General features: G+C 52.1%; 1 protein-coding gene across 1 annotated transcript in view; it reads right to left on the bottom strand.

Moving 5' to 3' along the window:
* The window catches only part of MMP11 (matrix metallopeptidase 11), a 31,039-nt gene extending 10,194 nt beyond the window's left edge, over positions 1–20,845 (bottom strand). Inside the window, exons 1-3 of the mRNA XM_039505727.1 lie at positions 20,557–20,845; positions 5,728–5,978; positions 947–1,090 (exon numbers count right to left, since the gene is read on the bottom strand). Coding sequence (XP_039361661.1) covers positions 947–1,090; positions 5,728–5,978; positions 20,557–20,664 — 503 coding nt within the window. The 5' untranslated portion in view covers positions 20,665–20,845. The remainder of the gene's footprint in view (positions 1–946; positions 1,091–5,727; positions 5,979–20,556) is intronic.
* Between the last annotated feature and the right edge of the window lie 371 nt (positions 20,846–21,216).

Here is a 21,216-nt window from a genome sequence, read left to right as displayed (position 1 = left end):
TTTGCGCCCTCCCTCGTGTCCCTGCAAACCTTGTTCTAAGTAGGGAGGCCGAGCCTTCACACAAGCCCAGTGCCTTCACGCCAGGCCACAGACGCTATTAGTTTCTCATCGGTGTTTGTTCCTTCCCCTGTTCAGCTTTCATCAAGCCCATAAAATTCAGGTGAAGGCTGATCAAGCTACTAGCATTAAGACAGCACAACTGAAATGAGCAGAACCCATGGAGACTTCCTGGGCCAATTCCTCAAGTCCTCACTCGCGCCAAACTCCTGTTAACTGAGGAAGCCCTGGAGAGAGGTGAACAGTGCAGAGAAGTGGAGACAAAACACACTGAATACAGCCCACATCCTCCTCTGGCTGGGCTCCACAATCCCTTTTATTGGCTTTGTGCAAACATTCACTGGAGGGAAGTTTTGCTCCTGCAAATATTTTGCAGAAAGTGAAGTGCAGGCCTGGAGTCAAGATTCATTTAACCAAGAAGCTAAATTTGTTTTGGGGCAAAAGGTCAGGTCATTCAATGGGGGAGTGGCGGGGAGAGAGACTGAAGAGTTGGAAGCAGCCAAAACAAACACTTGTCAGCCAGGGATCTTTGACCACGTGGCAGCATAAATTAACCGGCGAACAATTTTTCAATAATAAACAAATTAGTAAAATAAATGATTATTTGTTGTATGGTGGCACCCGATCAGGGATCAGGGCCCCAGTACGCTAGGTACTGTACCTGCACATAACAAAACAATAGCTCTTGCCTAGGCAGCCTAATACCTAAATAAGAAAACCAAAGTTTGGAAACAGGACAAGGGACTAACGTCAGTGACTAAATAATTTGATGCCAATAGTTGGACCAGCTCCAGCGAGGACTGTGGGATCTGTCCTTGTCACACAAAGCCCAGTGGGGGAAGAGGGGCGTTTCCTTTTGGATTAGAACAGCTTCCCCTTCCATGCTTACCTGGTGAAATCAATAACTATGTCGGCTCGGCCCTCGTGCACTTCGGTGAAGGTTAATGGTGTCACGTCACTCCAGACTTTCAAGGCTTCCGCAATGGTCCGTCTCACTTTAGTATTCACAAGTTGCCACGGGAATCTTATAATTCTAAAAAGCAGTAGATACTGTATTTAGAGGTACTGCCCATCGTAACAACATAACTACAGCCACTGGGTCAGACCAATGATCCCTCTAGCCCAGTAGCCTGTCTTTCAACAGTGACTGGTTCAGCCAGATGCTTCTGAGGGAATGAACAGAACAGGGCAATTTATCAAGTGATCCAACCCCCTGTTGTCCAATCCCAGCCTCTAGCAGTCAGAGGTTTAGGGACACATGGGGTTGCATCACTGACCATCTTGGCTAATAGCCATAGATGGACTGGTCCTCCATGAACTTACCTAGTTCTTTTTTGAACCCAGTTATCCTTTTGGCCTTCACAACATACCCTAGCAATGAGTTCCACAGGTTCTCTCTGTGTTGTGTGAAGAAGTACTTCCTTATATTTGTTTTAAACCTGCTGCCTACTAATTTCATTGAGTGACCCCTGATTTGTGTGTTATGTGAAGGGGTAAATAACACTTCCTCATTCACTTTCTCCACACCAATCATGATTTTATAGACCTCTATCACATTCCCCCTTAGTCGTCTCTTTTCCAAACTGACCAGTTCCAGTGTATTTAATCTCTCCTCGTATGGAAGCTGTTCCATACCCCTCATCATTTTTGTTTCCCTTCTCTGTACCTTTTCCAATTCTAATATACGTTTCTTGAGATAGGGCAACCAGAACTGCATGCAGTATTCAAGGTGTGGGCGCACCATGGATTTATACTGTGGCATTGTATTTTCCATCTTATTATCTATTCCTTTCCTAATAGTTCCTAACATTCTGTTCACTTTTTTGACTGCTGCTGCACGTTGAGCGGATGTTTTCAGAGAACTATCATCCCAACATCACACAATGGTCAGTGTCAGCCTGGCAGTGTCATCACAAAAACAACAGGAGTACTTCTGGCACCTAACAAACGTATTTGAGCGCAAGCTTGAAGTGGGCTGTAGCCCACGAAAGCTTATGCTCAAATATATTTGTTAGTCTCTAAGGTGTCACAAGTACTCCTGTTCTTTTTGCTGATACAGACTAACAGGGCTGCTACTCTGAAAAGCGTCATCACAGGCATTAGCAGCAGCAAGGAGTGCCATCTATTGTAAAAAGGGATGCTACCATCTTCTGCTAACATCAAAACACCTCAGCCAACATAATCACGATCACAGCAAGCCCCACACCAGAGCAATGAATCCTGATCTCACCTGCAAATCACTGTCAGTATTAACCGCAATGCATCTGTTATCACCACAATCACCATTAGAATGGCCATTAATGCAAATGCCACCATGTCCATCATTACAATCCACACTAATTTCATCTAATGAGTCATTGAATTTCTGTCATCAATACACTGGCTGCAAATCACAATTTCATTAGACAACAGGGAATGTCCTCACCACAAATCCCACCATCAGCCTTCCATTATTACCAACAATCTGCCACACACCATTGGTTCGCCCGGGGTCATGTAAACACAGTAACAGCCCTGGGCTTTGCCACAAGAAGAGGACACTCTGTCTAGATCAGACGCAGTCTGTATAGCTCAGGTGCTAGTATACAATATACCAGGCTGAGTCCAAGGTGGTACAAGAGATCCTGCATAGGTGGTTTTGGAACAGCTTTGCAGACATGCTGTATTTTTTAGGAGGGCTTTGGAGGAGGAGAGGGAGGCTGTTTGGTGAATGTGCTGGAGTGAAATGCTGCAACACTACCTAGGAGGGGGTATAATCCCTCCAGTCTACCCCCACCCATAACTCTGTTTGGATGGGGTGATTTGATTCTCTCTAATCTCTGCTGCAAGAGCATTTTATTCCCATGAGGTTGGTGCTTGTTGATGTCAGAGATCCCTTCCACTCCCCACCAAAACTACCATCCTGATCCCTAAGGGATTGATTCTGCGACCCTCTATCACAGTGAGCAGCACATTCACGAGCAGCCCTATTAAAGCCAATGTATGTGTGTGTGTGGGGGGGGGGTGCTCATGCATCACTGCTCTGCAGCGGAAGTAAGGCTCCCGGAATCAGACGCTAACTCAGCATCCCTGCTGTAAACAGTGACAGGATTGTCATTGTAGTGGAGAACACAGTTCAGGGAGGAGGTAGCACACTAAACATTTCTAATGTACTACTCCCTCCAGCCCAGTCACGTGTGCATCGGAGGCTTGGGTACAAGTCAGGGAACATTTGCCAATGACCCAAGGCACAACCTTTGACTCCTCAAAGCCTAGGAGGGGTCCCAGCCGACCCACCCTACCAACATTCAGTCTGGCCATCAGCACAACCACTGCCACCAATGTTACAACGTACTCATCACTGCAATAATCACTGATGAAGTCACCAGCAGCGTCGGCATCATTAATGCCACTGGTCCCTCACCCTGACAATCGCTTGCATCAGTATAATCGCTGCCAGCACCATCAATCGCTACAGCCCTGCGGGAACTGTCCCCAAATCTGGAAATCCCTGGACTCCCCATTAACTCGCACTCCCCGCCCCTGGCCATAGTGCGAGGACACTGCGGTTAGAATGGCTACAAGTCATGCAGCACCACCACTCCCACCAGGGAGGTTACCCTGGCCTCCATAGTGAATTTAAACACGCTCGGTGTCTGAGTCACGTCTGGCCAGAACAATCAGTGAATGAGACGTCCTCCATCTAACACCAGCATAACGGAGTAAGAAACAGAAAAAACTGCCCCTGTATGGAAGAGAACCTGCAGGACAGAAGCTATGGGTCTGAGATGGGTAGCTTTGCTGTTAAGGACATTCTGCTTCTCCTTTTCCTGCTAATGCACCCCTCATTTATGCCAACTCCCCAAATCCCCCCACAGATCCCTCCTGAACTGCAGTGGGCTCTGCTGGCACAGCGAGCTACAGCTTGCACCTCAAGCACTGCCTGGGGTGAATCAAGCACATCCAGATGCACTCAGCTGTGAAAGGGGGAACAGAAGAATTGCCATACTGGGTTCAGACCAGTGTCCACCCAGTCCAGCATACTGGCTCCGACAATAATCAGCACCAGATGCGTCAGAGAAAGTGCAAGAAAAACCCCACAGTAGGCAGTTATGGGATAACCTGCCCCCAGGGAAAGTGTCCTCCTAAGCCCTAGTAGTTAACAGTCACCCCAAAGCTTTGCTTTATTTTTTAAAATGTACTACTAGAATTCTAGCTGCTCCTGTTGCCCAGAGAAACATCTAACCCTTTTCTGAATCCTGCTAAGTTCTTGGTCTCAACAGCATCACGTGGCAGTGAGTTCCACAGTCTGATTGTGCACTGACTGCAAGTTTTGAATTTGCCACCTTTCAGTTTCATTGGCTGTCTCCTGGTTCTTGTAGTATGGGGAGAGCTGGATGGAAGCAGAGGGAAGAGACATTTCTGGAAATGCTGCCTGCTCCCGGGAAACGGGAGGAGAGAGCGAACTCGGGTATAGGTATAGACTCTGTGTGGATTTATTTAGTGTGGTGAGGTGCTCGGATATCAGTCTAGATAGATTCCTAGACACATATTTGCTACCACATCTCTGAGCTAGTGTATGGACATGCCTACCCTGTGCTCATGTATACATGGCAGTTCTCAAAGCTATGGAAAAAACTTTCAGCTCCTAGCATCTGGCTCATGCCGAAGGGAAATGCTGTTTCACTAACTGGGGTGCATGAGCCTCTCATATCCCACACCCCTGTAACTCTGCCCTTGGATAGTGTGATGTTTTTAATCTCTGATGGCTCCCGGATTTTTATTCCGAGGCACAATGTTGGTGCTTGTTCATATCAGCAAAGTTTTTTTCCTCTGATGCCAGGGATAAGAGAGAGCCTTTCCATTACCCTGATAGTTTCCTGAGGCTATTGGCATAGCAGCATCCCCTGCGCTCAGTTAAACACATACCCAGTGAAGACATTTCTCTGGGCCCTATCAAGATGCACAGGAGCACAGTCTCCTTTCCACATGTGCATCTTACTCCCTTAGGCTAACAGCAGCCGCAGACGTGCACTGAGGGGAGAATATGGCGCGTGATCAGCCAGCAGAACCCTGGCCCTTAACCACATCCAGCAAGCTCCTACCCGAGAGCACGTGGTGTGATTTAGGGGACACCGAGACCATGTTTGTAAGCACGTCAAGAAATGATGACTAGAACGGGCTATTTAAAATAAACATGGAGGGAAGCCTCGGGGAGGGAGGGTGTTGTGTGAGCATGTGGGACTGGTGCCTGGTGGGGTGTGTGGAGATGAGGCTGCGGTGTTTAGAAGTCTGAGCGAGTGGGTGTACACGTGAGTGTGGTGTGTTAATGAGCATGTGGTTATGTGTGTGAGGGAAGGAGAGTGTGTGGCTGTGGGGGCACACAGGGTGCTCGGAGCACGGGGGCGTGCGAGTAGCGTGGGGGTGCTGAGGTGTGTGAGTGGCTGAGGGTGTCACGTCTATGCTGAGCATGTGTGTGAGACAGCGTGGGGCTAACTGGTGTGTGTGGAATATACCCTTGTCACCCCAACGCCCTGCACCCTGTTTTTTGAACAAGTTCCCCAGCTTGGACAGGCCCATGATGGGCGAGGCTCAGCAGGCGAAAGCACCAAATGGAAATGCTCTTTTAGGAAGCAGATCCTGACCGGGACACGCTCCCTGCTTGTGACTTTGGTTCTGGGCCTGTCTTACTTGTAGGTGAGGTCCGTCTTCTCCCAGCGTCCTCCCGACAGGACAAAGCGCTTCTGCCGGTTCCGCCCATTCTGGCCGTCTGGCAGGGTGGGTAGGTCTGGCACGCCGCAGCGGGGTGGGTTCCAGCTTGCTGCCGGCCCGTCTGTGCCCCTGGAGAAGCCCTTGATGGGGACTCCAGTCTCCATGGTATTAACCGAGGAGGAAATCCAGGGATTCTGCTCCTTCCAGGCGTGGTGTTTCCGAGCCCCATCCTAGGCAAGAGACAAACAGAGCTGTGACTTGCGCAGATGGCAGGAGAAAGCATGGCATAGAGATAGCTACATAAACCTGTCCTCTTGCCAATGCCACAACAACCCTGCCACAGTGCCGTCCTGCTGCATTCCAGCCATTACACTGGAGACTCTCCTTCGGGTGAGGAGCCTCCTTACTTCCCACCACGCTGGGCAGCAAACCCACCCCGGTCTTGGTGCTCTCCCTCCACTGGGCTCTGCTGCTCTGCAGGCCGGGGCGTACCTGCTGCAACGCCAGTGAGCCACAGCAGCCCCTGGTCTGTGTTCCCTTGGCAGCTGGTCCGCGGGAAATGCTTCGGGCAGGAACCAGACCCTCAGCAAAAGAAGGGAATTGCTAGGCAGTAAATTCCCCCATCACGTCTTTTCCCCAGTTGGCTGCTCGTTGTCGTTCACCACAAGCACACAGTGCTCGGGAAATGGTTTAATTATGCACCTCGCTCTCCCAGCAGAAAGCAGGAGGCTGGGCAGCTGAACACATGGATTCAGAGGGAGAATGGGGGGCCCCACACTGGTCTCCTATCCCCTTGTTCCCCCTTCAGCATTTTCCTATCGTTTCTAGCATCTGCCCCTATCTATGGAACACAACTGCAGGCAGCCACTGTTCAGTGCACAAGCATTAGCTGTGGGATCCCCCACCCTGGTGACTGTAATGAAGTGCCCCAACCTGTGTCCTACGGCAGGAGTTCTCATCCCCTGGGTTCACAAGAGGGGTCAGAGGTCAGGGCCACCCTGCCTATCCCATTGCTAAATGGGAGGGAGATGGTCCCAACTAGATGGGAGGGGAGCAGCAGGAGTGGGTGGGTCCTGGCCTGGGAAAAGTCATGAACCACTCGTGTGGGGATTATGATGATACTTAACATTTTATAGAGTGTTTTTCCATCAGCAGCGTTACTGCCTCCGATTAACCCAGCCCTCTCCCCGGAGGGCTAACTCAGCACTACAATTCTCCATTTGACAGCAGGGTCAGCTGGGGCGCAGAGAGGGTGCCTAAAAGTAAGCGACCCACATCTACAGCGCAGCCAGCGGGAGCTATACGGCGCTCAGCCGCTTCAGAAAATCAGCCTGCGTAATTCAGGTGCCCAAACGTGGACTCAGTTGCTTAACGTGGCAGAGGGAGTCAGCGTAAAAGCTGTGGATTCCTGCCTCCCAGCCCTATGCTCAGCCTATTCCACCGCCCGTCTCTTACAGTCACTGCACGGCCTGCTCCGTCCCTGGCAGCCCCGCCGGGCTAGGACATGGCTAAGAAGTTATAGCTGATGTACTTCCAGTAGGTTACAGAGCCCACTGGCGACACGGGAACATACAGCAAACTCCTTCGCTGCTGCTGACTCGTGGATTCTTCCCTCCAGGGGCAATTACCGGGTATGGGAGATATCCCTTGGGTCACGCTAGAAGCAAGACAGATGGGGCACGATGCTGATGTGAGGGAAGCTCCCTTTATCCTGTAGGAATCAGGGTCCTGGGAGCCTCCAGGCTCTGCCCTGCCCATTTGTTTCCTATACTTCTCTAGTTCCCCGTGACTTAAATGGGATCCCTCTGTGCTGACAGACTCACAGAGCCCGGTCTCTCAGGTGCCAGCAGACAGGCTGGCCGCCTGCATCACCCAGCCAGGGACCTTACGGTCAGCGTGGCGCGGTGCTGGCTGGTTTGCTATGGATGGATCTGCAGTTTAATCCCACGAATTGCCATCTCTCTGTTCCAGCACAATAGTTCCATTCATGTGGGCTGTAATGAAGTGTGAAGCCCCTGGCATTAATTCTGCTATCACGGCTAACATCTATATCACAGCACTGGGCCCTCCGGACGGGCTGCAAGGATGGACACAGGAACTTGGCAGGTCACCGGAAGGCACATGGTAATCTCACCACTCATTGCTAGCATTATTCCACCAGCCCATCCTGCCCTGTCGCAGACAGCCAGACGCTCCTCTAGCTCGGTGGCGATCACCTCCTGCGGTCCTTGCCTGAGAAACCAGACTCAGTCCTCAGACTGAGCTACTCAATCTTACATCCCAAAGCGCTCTGCAGGCCACAGCAATCGCCCCATCCACCAGCTCTGGGAGGATGAACGGCACGTAGGCCCAGCCACCACGAACAAGTCGAGCTTTTAGATGGTTTAGGACAAAGAGGAGGTGGGGATGCAGGTGCGGCCTGTCCTGATCTGTCCCCTGGGCACTCCTCTCACACCAGCAGCTCACAAGAGCAGAGCCTTCCGGAATAAGAGGTACCCAGACTTTTACAGCAAGGCTGGTAACAAGATGAGCTGTCAGTGTATCGCTGTGCTGCTCACCGGGGATGCATGTTAAGGACTCTGAGGCTGAGTCCAGGGCAATCCCAGACTGACGGGGCTCTCTGTCAGGCTGCACCAGCTAAAGGGGGCTCCCCTCAGACCCCAGGGCAGGGCCTGCTACGCAGCAAGAACAGCTAGAGATGGAGGTGTCTGGATTCCGCAGGCCCAGAAGGGACCCTGCAAGGAGCATCCGCAGGACTGGTGCAAAGGACAAGTGCAAGCAGGGAGCCCGTGAATTGCACAAGAGAGATGAGCCCCAGTGGTGGGTGAGGAGTGGCCTCTGGCCTCAGGGCCCCTCGTGACTGCAGGACAGTTGGCAGAGTCGTGCATGTGCAGTCCTGGGCTGGTTTGACTAAAGAGGGACCCACAAAGGAGTTTTACCCAACTGGGCTTGTGCCCTTCTGACATACAGAGAAGGCCTGGAATTTTTTCCACCTGCTTGTTTGTTTTTTTATTAACCTGAGAAGTATTAGGATCATCCTCACTGGTTTGCCCTGGCTTTGCTGGAGGAGCTGGTGGGATCTTATTAGCTCCACTGGTGCAAGTGCTGGTGGACATGGGTGGCGGATGGAGTCCCGCTTCAGAGAGGCTAGCCCACCCCCCACCTCACCCCTTCCTCATGAGGACTTCCCTGAGAAGCCCCGACACCCCTGCCCTGTGACTGGAGGACCCCCAGGCCAGCTGGGGCCCTGATCTCCCTTGCCCCTTCCCCATGGCTGAAGGAGCCCTGGGCTGGCTGGCTGGAGCCCCCACCCAGCCATGCCGTGGCTCCCCTCCTGAGACCCCAAGCCACTCTGAGCTCTTCCAAAGAACTTGAGCTCCGCAGTTGCGGCCACTGATTGTGGAGTTTGCAGGGAAGCTTTTGCTTATTATTATGCACCATGCAGGATCCGGGGCAGCTGAGGAGGCAGTGTGTGTTATTCAGCTTCCTGGGTTCATCAGTAATCTCCCTGGAGTCCAGGGAGATCATTGACAAACCCAGGAAGCTGAGTAGCACATACCGCCTCCTCAGCCGCCCCGGATCCTGCATAATAATAAGCAAAAGCTTCCCTGCAAACTCAGCAATCAGCGGCCGCAACTGCGCCAAGGGAGGCTTAGCCTGCCCTGGCCTATTATACCCGCCGTCTATGCTGGTGGAGGCGATCATCCTGCCCTGAGCTGGGTGGTGGTAGAAATACGTGTGCCCTGTCTACATTAACGGTCAGAAGATGCACATTGGTGCCGGTCCAGAGACAGAGGGGAGGCAGTTTGTTTCTCCCCTAGTCTGGGGCTGATTTGGCTAACTTGTGCCCCTGTTGCAATGGGCCATTGCAGCTATCCAGAGCCACTGGACCTCTGGGCTTGCCCCAGCCCTCCCAGTTCTGACCCCACCCTGACCTGTCCCCAGGGCACCTCTGCCAGGCCTCAGAGCACCCTGCACCGCTGAGCGCGGGAGGCCAGAAGAGCAGCACGGAGCTGGCTCTGCACACGGTATACGGGCCCTTGTGCTGGGCAGGTTTCTACCCATCCTGTGGTTCCCTCTGCACCAGCATAGATAGTGCAGGGACACTTCACTGCCATAGCCAATCTGTCCCATCACTGTTGCCATCGCTGGAGCTGCCTGAGTGTTAGCACAACCATAGGAAATTCCCTGGAAACCACTGGCGTTAGCCACAGCCAGACACGCAAAGCCACCCAGGGGCTGGCTGAGAGGCTGATGCCATTTGCCACGGAATTCTCTGGAGACTTTTCTGGCCAGAGATATGAACCTACTTGGCTGGACTCATCTCTGGTCACCAGAGACACATCCCTGGCCTGGAGCCTTTCGAGCTGAGCGAGGTGGCTCAGGAAGCAAGCCCTGCTTGTCAATGTCGGATTCTACCCGCTACTGCACTGAAACCATGTGCCAGGCAGTATGGGCTCAACCGGGCTCGCTCTGCGCCCTGGAGCAGGGATGGGGTAGAAGACCTGGCTGTCGGCTTCGATGTCACCACGGCTCCTCTTCTGTAAACCATGATCGCTCCTCCTGACCTGCAGCTCCATTACGCGCGCGCTGGGGCTGGAATGCTGCTGCCAAAGCCTTTCTTGGCGGCTTGGCTTTCGCTAAGAAAAGCATTAACTACTTAGCGGTGCCAGTGGCTTCCCTCCCCCTCCCTGATCTGGAGGGGAGATAAAATTCCAGTGGGCCAAAAGGAAAAAGAGAGAAGCCATCCCCGCTGAGGAGCAAAAGCTGCTCCTGGAGCCTGTGAAGGTGGAGCCTGGGGCCAGGGAAGTCAGCACCCTCGGGGGAAGTGTCACGATCCTCCCTCCCATGGGGCTGCTGGCAGCAGGGAGGGATTGTGAGACACTTCCTCATGCCTGGGGGAGTGCCTTACTCTGCCGATGGTCCCCCTGACTGCCCATGGGATAGGCTGCTTCTCACTATCAGGGTGGCCCTATGAATCTGTCCTGCTCAGGACAAGGAGAGAGGATTTATGCAGCTAATTCTCATTGGCTTTTATACGACTTTCCAAACCCTCCCACAGAGCACAGACAAGAGCAGCCTGCTAAGAAGGGGATATTCACTGCCTGGGGTTTGTGAACTGATGCCTCCCAGCCAAGGGAACTAGGCAAAGGATTTGCAATATGGAGTTCGGGTGACTATCCAGCTGTATATTCCATACTGGCGAAAGCTCCGAGTAAAAGCCCTGGGGACACTAATGAGCCAAGGCCTCTGCCTCCCGTAAGTATTGCTCCCTTGTGGGGCAGGCTGCAATGATACACACACAGGGCTAAGCAGCACATTGGGAGGGTGGCCTCTGAAAACTGAACAGATTCCCAGCAGACAGTTAACTGTGAAACTCCAGCCCGGAATGAGAGGGGGAAAAGGTCTGATCCCAGGGGAGAGCAGACAGCCCTGCAAGGATCAGACTGCCTGCTCCGTTCTCCCAGGCTTTGCACTGACATCATCACGTGCATACTGGCCCATTGCAGAACATGACAGACATCACATGAGGCCACATGGAAAACAGCCAGGCTCCCCAGTCAGTGTCCCATCCACATTCATGAGATACAGTGGACCCTTAACCTCTCCAGTTAGGGGCAGGGCAATTGTCCCGGAGCTGGCATGTAGCGGTCAAATGCCGTGTCTGGAAGGAGGCGGCAAACAGGGCAGCCCAGCCACAGAAACCCAGGACCAGCAGCAAAGCAGGACATTTTCTGTCAACAAAACAAATTAACAATGAGGCTACTGGCGTGCAAAGCCCACAGCCCGTCCCGCTGACCAACACCCTCTCATTGGTTCCTTGCGCTACCTGGTGTCTTGTCTTCTACTTAGGGGCAGGGTTCATTGCTTTGTTCTGCGTTTGTAGAGCACCTTGCACAATGGACCCTGGGCCATGACAGAGGTACCCAGGTGCCACGACAACACAGATACCACATTGACATCCTTGTTCCCAGCCAGCGGGGAGGGGCTAACTATGCTGCAGTCCTGGCTTAGAGTGGTTTAATTTTGGATATGACTCCTACTGGGGGGCGACAGCCGGCCCTGCAGGGGAACAGCCTCTACTGGTTTCTCCCCCTTTCCTCCATCACTTACATCTGTGATCCCACCTTCGAGGTGGAAAACCCAGTGACTTGCCCTCCTCCAAGGAACCTGAGAGCTCTCCCGCTGCCCGACCTCTCTACTGGCCTTTCTGACATACTTCACTTCCTGGCATGGAGAACCCTGACAGTTAGGAAGCTTTTCCTAATGTCTAACCTAAATCTTCCTGGCTGCAATTTAAGCCCATTGCTTCATGTCCTGTCCTCAGTGGTTCAGGAGAACAATTTATCTCCCTCCTCTTGATAACCTTTTAGGTACTTGAAGATGTTATCATGTCCCCTCTCAGTCTTCTCTTCTCCAGACTAAACAAACCCAACTGGTTTTCAATCTTCCCTCATAGGTCATGTTTTCTAGACCTTTAATCATTTTTGTTGTTCTCCTCTGGACTTTCTCCAATGTATCCACCTTTCCTTAAGTGCAGCACTCAGAACTGGACATACAATACTCCAGTTGAGGCCGTATCAGTGCAGAGCATATTGGAAGAATTACTTCTCATGTTTTGTTCACAGTACTTCTGCTAATACATCCCAGAATGACGTTCGCTTTTTTTGCAAGTGTTACATTGTTGACTCCTATTTAGTTTATGATCCACTATAACCCCCACATCTTTTTCTGCAGTTCTCTTTCCTAGGCAGTGTGGTTGTAGCCATGGTTGGTCCCAGGATATTAGGTGGGTGAGGAAATCTCTTTTATTGGATCAACTTCTGTTGGTGAAAGAAACAAGCATTCAAGCTCCACAAAGCTCCACTGCTACAATGATCAACACCCCCCCCCACCACACCTTTCACAATCCAGGGGTCCTACACATGCTATCACATGTGGTGTACCTTGTCCAGTGCACTAAATGTCCCAATAGCACTATGTAGGTGAAACCAGACAATCACTGCACTCGCCAATGAACTCACACAGGAAAACGATGAAAAACAAACCACCACCTCACCTGTGGGTGAACATTTTTCATAAAGCGATCATTCTATCTCAGACCCATCAGTCCTCATCCTCGCAGGGAACCTGCACAGCACTTTCAAAAGAAAAACCCGGGAGCTTGTATTCATAACTTCGCTAGATGCTAAAAATCATGGACTGACTAGAGACACTGGATTTATGGCTTATTACAACAATCGATAACCCACTAGACCTCCCGCATCTGCTTCTCCCCTCCTTTCTTCCCTAGGACTGGAGGGGTGTTAGCAGGCCACGTCACCTTGAACGGTCCCTTGAAAGATGTGTTAACTACTTGGACTACAAAAATCTGTTCCATCTTGTATTTAGCTGTGACGCTCGGCATAAATATCCCCGACCTGACGAGCTCTGTGTAAGCTTGAACACTTGTCTCCCCCGAGTGTCTCCTGGCCCCGACTTGCTTCGGGGCCGGAGCAGAGAATCCCTGCCTCTCCCCTGCAGCTCCGTGCTGCCTCCCTGCAGCAACTGCTGCCGCAGGGTCCTGGTGGCCCCCATCCAGCGCTGCAGACCTGAACTCCCAGCATTCTCGGGACATTTGCTGATCCCTAGTGGCCACTGCTGATATCCAGCACCTCCCTCCTCTCTTAACCTGTGAGTCCCTCTCTGGACTGGAACTGGACTGGAACCAGAAACCATCTTGGAAGCAACATTACCAGCCCAAGCAGTCAAAAACCATGAGTTAGACCCCCCAAAAATCACAGGCTCTACCGCCGCCGCTTCACTCATTCTTTGGCGGCAATTTGGCAGCAGGCCCTTCCCTCCGAGAGGGACTGAGGGACCTGCCGCCAAATTGCCGCCGAAGAGCCGGCCCTGGGGGTGGGCGCAATTTTATATTCTTGCCTCGGGCGCAAAAATACCTAGTTACGGCTCTGCTGGTTGGTCTATATTTCCCTGGATTGTCCTTATTTCTGTTTATAGACCAGTAATATATTTGCCCTTTTCTAGTGCTTCTGTGTCACAGTGCTCATAGAAGTACCTGTGTGGAGCACGCAGAGCTCAGCCCTCTGGGATAACCAGTTCAAAGCAATTCCCTCTGTCATGTCACTCCTCATCTTATGGACTTCGTCGTGGCACAGATGCTGCTCAGTAGCCACGAGAGCTTTGCAGTTCACGGATCCCTTCCCAGCGGGCCAGGCCACCTGCTCTCCTACAATGGAGAGGCACTGCCGGAGTCTGGAATCAGAACTACAGCCACCCTCAGAGAGCTTCCTGTGACACTGCCCTGCAAACCATTACAGCAGCTCAGGCCTTTCCTGCCGCTCCTATCCCTGTGGGAGTGGGCACAGTCTCATTCTCAACCAGCCCCCTTCTCTTCCTCCAAGCCATCTATGCTGTCAGTGTTTGCTGCTTCCTTGACTGATCCCATGGATACTCTGGCCTCTCGAGGGGTGAACCTTCACAGGCGAAACATCATCCTTTAGGACCATCAAATAGTCAGCACACAAAGGCACTGTACTTCTGCACGCGCCCTCCTCCTTCCTCTCTCAGCTCCACCCTCAGGGGAGGGGAAAGATCCGTGTCTTTACACACGCAAGCAAAGCTATTCCCTGCCACACTGTAGGTTCAGAAATTGCTGCCATCTGTGCTCAGGTTCTTGTCTCTGTAGTTCTGCTCCAGGACAGCTGCCTCCCCCTCATTCCTGGGGTGTGCGCACCCCTTCTTGCTCCCCGAGATGAGCGGCAGCACCTGCTTTGATTCCATAGAACACCACTCTTATTCGGTAGCACCGATCACCTTCGCCCGCTGTGTTTAGCAAGCCCGTCCTTTAACCCAGAGCGGATTTGGATTCCAAGTGCTGCTGGAGCTGCTGTTTAGCAGTAAAGTTCTGCTTCCTCAGAGGGAGCCAGTTCCACACCGAATCAGGGCATCTCAGACACTAGGCATGTACCAGAGTCCATGCTCGCCGATGCTAACGCTACCAGAGAATCGTAGCCATTTCATGGCTGGAAAGGACCATTATTCTGTGATGTACGCCAGCCCCTGCTTGTTTTGTGTACACAGCACCCTGGTATCTCTGCCCAGTGGGACCCGTTAGGCGCTGACGTAAAGAGTTGTGCTGCCTTTCTTTGTGCAAGATATTTTATTGATCTTACAAAACCCATAACGGCGCATATTCTTGAATGCCATCCTCTGGCACCCAATCTATTAACTATTTACATATACACAGACACAGAGCACTCATCACAGGACCAGCCCACGTCCTCTGGCACGCTGAGCTGCATCCTGATCAGCATGAAGAGAAAGCCATCAGGAATGTGAAGTCAGATGGGCTAAGGCAGGGGAGGATACAGGAACAGAGCTCCTTGTACACACAAACCAAGGCCCTTCTCCTGCCATGCGCCTTAGGAATCCGCAAGTGCAATCTCCCTGCGACCAGACTCTGTTTCCCGTTTATCTGGTGGTGGTTGTTGTTGGCAACGAAGAAAGAAAATGTTTATTTTTCCTAAGCAACAGGAAACATGAAACACTGAGAACTGCAAATGTTTATGCGCACAGAGCCAGTGAGGGCCTAAGCTGATGCAAAGAGGGAGGGCGAATTAATAAACCCTTCAGGCTTATTTTCATTAGCAGCCGTTTTAGTTAAGTGATAGTTCAGGGCTTTGGTCCATCAGTGGCACCATTCCTGAGCAGGCAACACAGCGAAAGCCTAAACAACCAGAGGAAAGAGAACTCACCAGGTACAAGGAGCCCTGGCTGGACAAAGATCTCACGAGCCCCTAGTCTGATGAGACAGGAACCCCCTGAAACCCAAGAAACCCTCCCTGGGACTTTGTGCAGTCCCCAGTCACAGTAGGGTTGTTTTCTATGCATATGTAAGGTCAAAGCTAAAATGAAGCATCAGCACATGCCGGGGACTGGGACCCACTGACCTATGGGGCCACATGTGCAGGGACCCCCTCCCTCACTTATAGGGGGCATGTGCCAGCCTGGATCAGGGATTGACACCCCCCCCCAACCTAGGGAGGGCAAGCACCAGTTGGACCAGCAGCCCTTATTTATGGGGAGAACGTGCCTGCCCAGGCCAGGGACTGGGATTCCCCCATCTACAGGAGCAGACCCACTTGGGCCAGGGACCCCTGAGCATATGCTGAGAGACACCCTCAACGCTCTGGCCACATGTGGAGATCCTCAGGCTCCTGGGAGGATGGAATGAAAAGAGCTGCATCTGTGAGGGCTCAAGAGTTCTATAAATATGCAGTGACTTCAGAGCACCTTCCTGACAGACACAGGTTTCTATTTTACCCTTGCATGGTGGCCTTTTCCGTATGGAAACTCCATGAAGCGCAGCAAGGATGTCGTACCGCCGAGCTGAGTAACAATATGATGTGTACGCACACCACACACACTCACTCTGCTGGCTGAAAATGTAAGTAATAGACCAGCCCCAGAGCCTCTGCCCACAGCAACAATCTGAGAACTCCACAGGCTCTGTCCAAGCCTGATTATTCTCTCATTTATTCTCGACAGAGCAAAGCCCTGTGATGGGTTCTCCAGGGAATCCACCATTTGTTCTCCCTAGACACCACCTGCTCCATCTGTTCCTCAGTGGCCTAAGCAGTTAGGGGATGTCTGCCGCACTTTGAATACATTTAGAACAGACCTCTGGCCTCAGTCTTCCCTCTAAAGTTGAGCCAAACCTAAAGTGATGCTTTTCTGAAGGTTGCAAGTGCTCAGGTGACTCTTTCATTTCCATGTGCCTTCTGCTTTCTGGTTTAAGCCACACCCACAGCCCAAATACCCAGATCTCACAAGAACAACCATTCTCGCTATCCTGGCTGGAAGGGATAGAACCTGAATTTCAAGAGAAAACTTGTTCTTGTGAAGTTTCCGGTCTAGTTCATAGACCAATGAGGCTTGAATAAGCCGATAAGATTTGGATACCATTCTTTGGAGAATCCTCCACCCCGACAGCATTGTCAAAGAAAACCAGCCACTCTCCTTATGCCACTTCTATTATAGGGAGAAGAGGGTCTCCAGGGGATGGTGAGGAATCTCTTCTGCCCCCAGCTGACAACATGTTCCTGCCCAGAAGCATGCGGCTTGATGATCTTTGCTGTTATTTTTATCCTTCCCAGTAGGACAGCAGATGTGACTCAGAGCATGGGGCACAGCACCTGGATACACTAATTTCCTTTTGCTCCTACTCTCCCTTCCTGTCTACTTCGCGAGAGCCCAGGTGCTAACACAAAGCCTTCAAGAACTACAGTTTGCTGGTGTGTGCGTGTGCGCGTCTCTGTGAGGGGGAAGGTGGACACTGCCAAAGCATGCACAAACCCTGCAATAAATGTTTACATGTGCTCTTGATTCCCTGCTGAAGTGAAGGATAAACATGTCTAAATTATCCTGAACGCTCATTTCAATATTTAAAGAGTGAAAACAAACAGCATAGATCAACCTCTTTTGTAAACTTTCTCTGCATGGGGAAGGAGGAGCCTGCATGGGCCAAGTTACTCCTCCTAATGTCTCCCCTATCTGCTCCTGGCCCAGATATCTGCATGTCCTGCAGCTATAAGGAAGCACAGTGCATTCCAGGTAGGACTGCTGGCTCTGGAGAGGCGCGAGTTCCAGGAAATAACATATGGCTGGATTACACCAGCCAACTAGTCATGAGGCCACCAGTTTTCTCCCCAGGCTAGTTTCTCAGTGAAATGCATTGACGTTAAGTTCCCAGGGGGGGCCTGAGCCAGGCCATCTCTGGGTGTTTCATTTGGTCTGGGTGTGCATTGCCCTGAGAATTTGAGATTTTAGTTCTGGAGATTTTAAAAGAACCACTGCAGATAGCTTGACTTTTGCTCTAATTCTGGCCTTCCTCAGGCACTAACATAAAAGCTGAGCCCTCCTGACCAGAGCGCCGAGAGCTCCAAGACTTCTCAATTTCCCCCACCTAGTTTTACCTTGTAACAAACCTTAGCCCTTGGGCACCCCAATGGTAAATGTTGGTGTATCAAAAGTTATCAAACCTCATGCTTCAGGACTACAACTGACCTGCTGAGGTCAGGAAGAAATCCATCACCCCTTCCTCCACCATGGCATGGTACGTTTTTGTACACTGTCTGTCTGAGTGCAGTGAAGGGTTTTTGCCCTCCATTAAGAGGTCAATCCAGAAATCCCAGGTAACCCTGTCTTAATTTAATAACCAGCCGGCATCCAATTAAATTAAATAGCAACAAGATTAAATGGACACCAACTTAAAGAAATCACATTTCTCTGAAATTCTAGACCTACTGTAGTTACAAGTAACACCTTCAATGACTGAAAGAAGTGTCTACAGTTTCAGCTTCTTTACTTGGTATATTTGAGAGTACCTCCTGTACAGTTAGTGTCACTGTTTGCACTGCATAGTTAGGATCTTTCCAGCAAGCGAGAAACTTATAAACACTGGCAGGAGAGCAGAAAATCCTTGTGGAAAGGGACCACACTCTTTGGTACTGAGGGGGTGCTCCACCAGAAAATGATTTTTTTTTTAAATAGATGATTAAAAAGACCAAATTGCCCGTGTCCCTTTAGAAACCATGGAAGCAAGTTTATTTTTGCGTGACACACCATTAACACAGCCAGTGGGTGAAACGCTCTGCCATAAGAAGCTCTTGAACCAAATGCTTATTAGGATGCCAAAAAGGTGTAGCTATTGGTTAGGAATAATGTGGATATCATCCAGCATTACTCTTGCTATATCAAGGTGGTTAGCAGTCATGATTCAGAAGACTATAAATCAACAGCTGGCTGCCTGAGATTAAGGAGAAGCGTTTCTCACAGCCAGGTGGACTGCACTCATTCCCTTATGGGAGTTATACCATCCTCTGAAGCATCTGGTATCAGACACTGAACAAGACGGACCGCTGGCCTGATTTGGTATGGAATTTCTCTTACCCAGGCACTGTGCCAGCTCTCTTTTCCTCCCTGCTGTGCTCCAGGCGTGCTGGCCAGTTTGAATTTGCCTCAGCAACCTTTGCACTCCCTTGGCAGCAGCGAGTGAGGGTCATGGGTATAAGAGAGTGTATGGGGGGCACTAGTCTCAGGGGGACAAAGTTATATGGGGACCTTAATTTACACAGGGCACTTTAAATCTAGGGCTAGCACTGCCATCCTACAAAGAATCCAGCATGGACCCCTGCTGGCCTCAGGACCCAGATTAGATGCACTGTTGGTCCATTCAAGGATGGTAATTCCTCTGTTTCTTTATATTAGGACGCCATGGGGTGGCTCAGGGCCTCTCCCCCTTTCCCCTCCTCCCATACCAGTTCATGTCTCTGCAGGAAGGAGCAAGGCTCCCGATTTGTAAATTACTAACTCTGGCTTATTGGCAGAGCTACAGATCAACCAGTTGCTAAATGTAGTTGAAGCCCTAACACAGCTGGGGGTGTGCAAAGAAATGCATCTCCATTCAGCATGTGCTCTGCCTTACTGTCCATGGAGGCACAGCTGGGATGAGTTCAATGACATTTTGTTTTGAATAATAAAAGCGCTTCCTAGGCCAAGAATGTTTAAGCCAAGCTCCAGCCCCCAAGCAGATTTAACAGCCAAGTTATAAACCTCTCAGATGACAGAGCTTGATAATAAAAACATCAACAGGACCTGCGCTAATCCCCAGTGGTGCTACCGGGCATTGCTCTGTCACTAGTTTATGCACCAGAATAACACGTGCATATAATAACCCAATTACACACACACACACACACAACCCCAGTGCAGGCAGCACTCTGTCCACTCCAATCCCCCAAACTTCTCCCCCACGCCAGCATCAGCACCTCCAATAGCTAACGGCCCCATCCCAGGTGCCAGATTTTGGCAGGCACGTCCATGAAGGACAGTCCTGCTGCTTCCCCCCTGCTTGCAGGTTTTATTCATCTATTTAGTTTTTGTATCCCCTTAACAGTTCTCACTTTCATCTGGAACTGCCATCCCAGCGTGTGGGACGCATTCTTACCAGGCAATGAATGCCAGCGTACCTTTAAGGAGAAGAGGGGGAAAGGTCCCTTGTCATCTTCTAAACAGTAATTACAGTCATCTCCCACCCACCCCACAAAAGAGGGCACATTTTAAAACGACACCCCGACATGCAAAAAGCCAGCACGCAGGTTTCACTGCCCTGCAACAAAGCAGGAGGCAGCTGACATTACAGAAAACTGCCAGCTCTAAAACAAACATGCATCTGCTGCTGGGGGAACAACTGGAGGAGCTTCACTGGCAGGGTGGGCGGGCACGGGGGAGGGGAGAAAGAGAGAGGGGGTGGGTTTGTTTCCCCAGCACAACAACAACAAAAAGTTTCTTTTATGGAGTAGGGAGGGGTCTGCCAAGGAAATGCCCCAACGGGCAGCAGCTGCAGATTCCTAAAGAAAGGGACTGCACAAAAGATCCCCCTTCCCGTGTTTATATGGGAATCCGAAGGGGCGCAGAGGGCCGCACAATAGCAGCAAAGCCAAGCCATGCAGCCAGAGGGGCTGTGACACTCTCCCTCCAGAGCCCCGGCACGCAGTGGGCTGCTCGCCGGGCTGTAAACAAGCCGAGGGGTGCAGGCGCCCTGGGAAGCGGGCTGAGGGGTACCGGGTGGAGGCTCCGGCCAGCTGTCTGTGCAGCGAGGGGAGTTCAGAGGCGGCGTTGAAATGCAGGACGGGGCGCGCTGTGCTGGCGCCCCGGGGCACAGGGGAAGCCGCCTGGAGCCCAGGCAGGAGGGGTCAGTGCCGAGATCTCGGGGCGCAGGGAGCCCCCCGCCCGTGTACTCACCAGGGCTTTGTGCCGGCGGGGCCCCCGCGCTGCGGGCAGCGCCTGGCCCCCCAGCAGCCAGGGCAGGAGGAAGGCAGCGAGCAGGGCAGAAAGCGGCGCCCGAGTCATCCCGGTCGCTGCAGGGGCGAGCGCAGGTTGCAGGCGGGCGGGAGCCGGAGCCGGAGCGGAGCGAGCCGGGGCCGGGCGCTGCCTGGCGCAGACATGGGGCCGGGGATGTCCCGCAGCCCCTTTTATACGCGCTCCTGCCTTTTGTTCGCCCTCTTCGGATTACACGTTTGTGGGCCGCCGAAGTGACACATCCCGGCGGCACCACGTGGGGCGGCGGGGGGCGGAATCCCGGGAGCCCGGCTGGAGCCAGGACCAGGGCGGCGTTAACTCCTCCCGCGCCGGGGCGAGGCAGCTTCTCCTCCCGCGGCCCCCGGGCACAGCGTTACACCGGGGGGGGGACCCCCGCTGGCTGAGCAGGAGGGAAATCAGCCCTGCCTGGGCAAAGCGCCCAACGCCGCCCCCAGAGCGCTGCTGTGCGGCATGTGCACCCCATGCAGGACCCGCTGCTGCTCGCTCTGCAGCCCGGGGAGCCCCCATCGCTCTGCAGCAGCTGAATGGAGGTTGTGTCCCTGGGGGGGGAATCCTGACTCTCGTGAAGTCAATGGAAGTTGC

This window comes from Mauremys reevesii, linkage group 18 (assembly GCF_016161935.1).
Source record: "Mauremys reevesii isolate NIE-2019 linkage group 18, ASM1616193v1, whole genome shotgun sequence".
Classification (NCBI taxonomy): Eukaryota; Metazoa; Chordata; order Testudines; family Geoemydidae; genus Mauremys; species Mauremys reevesii.
This window is presented reverse-complemented; position numbering and strand designations above follow the sequence as displayed.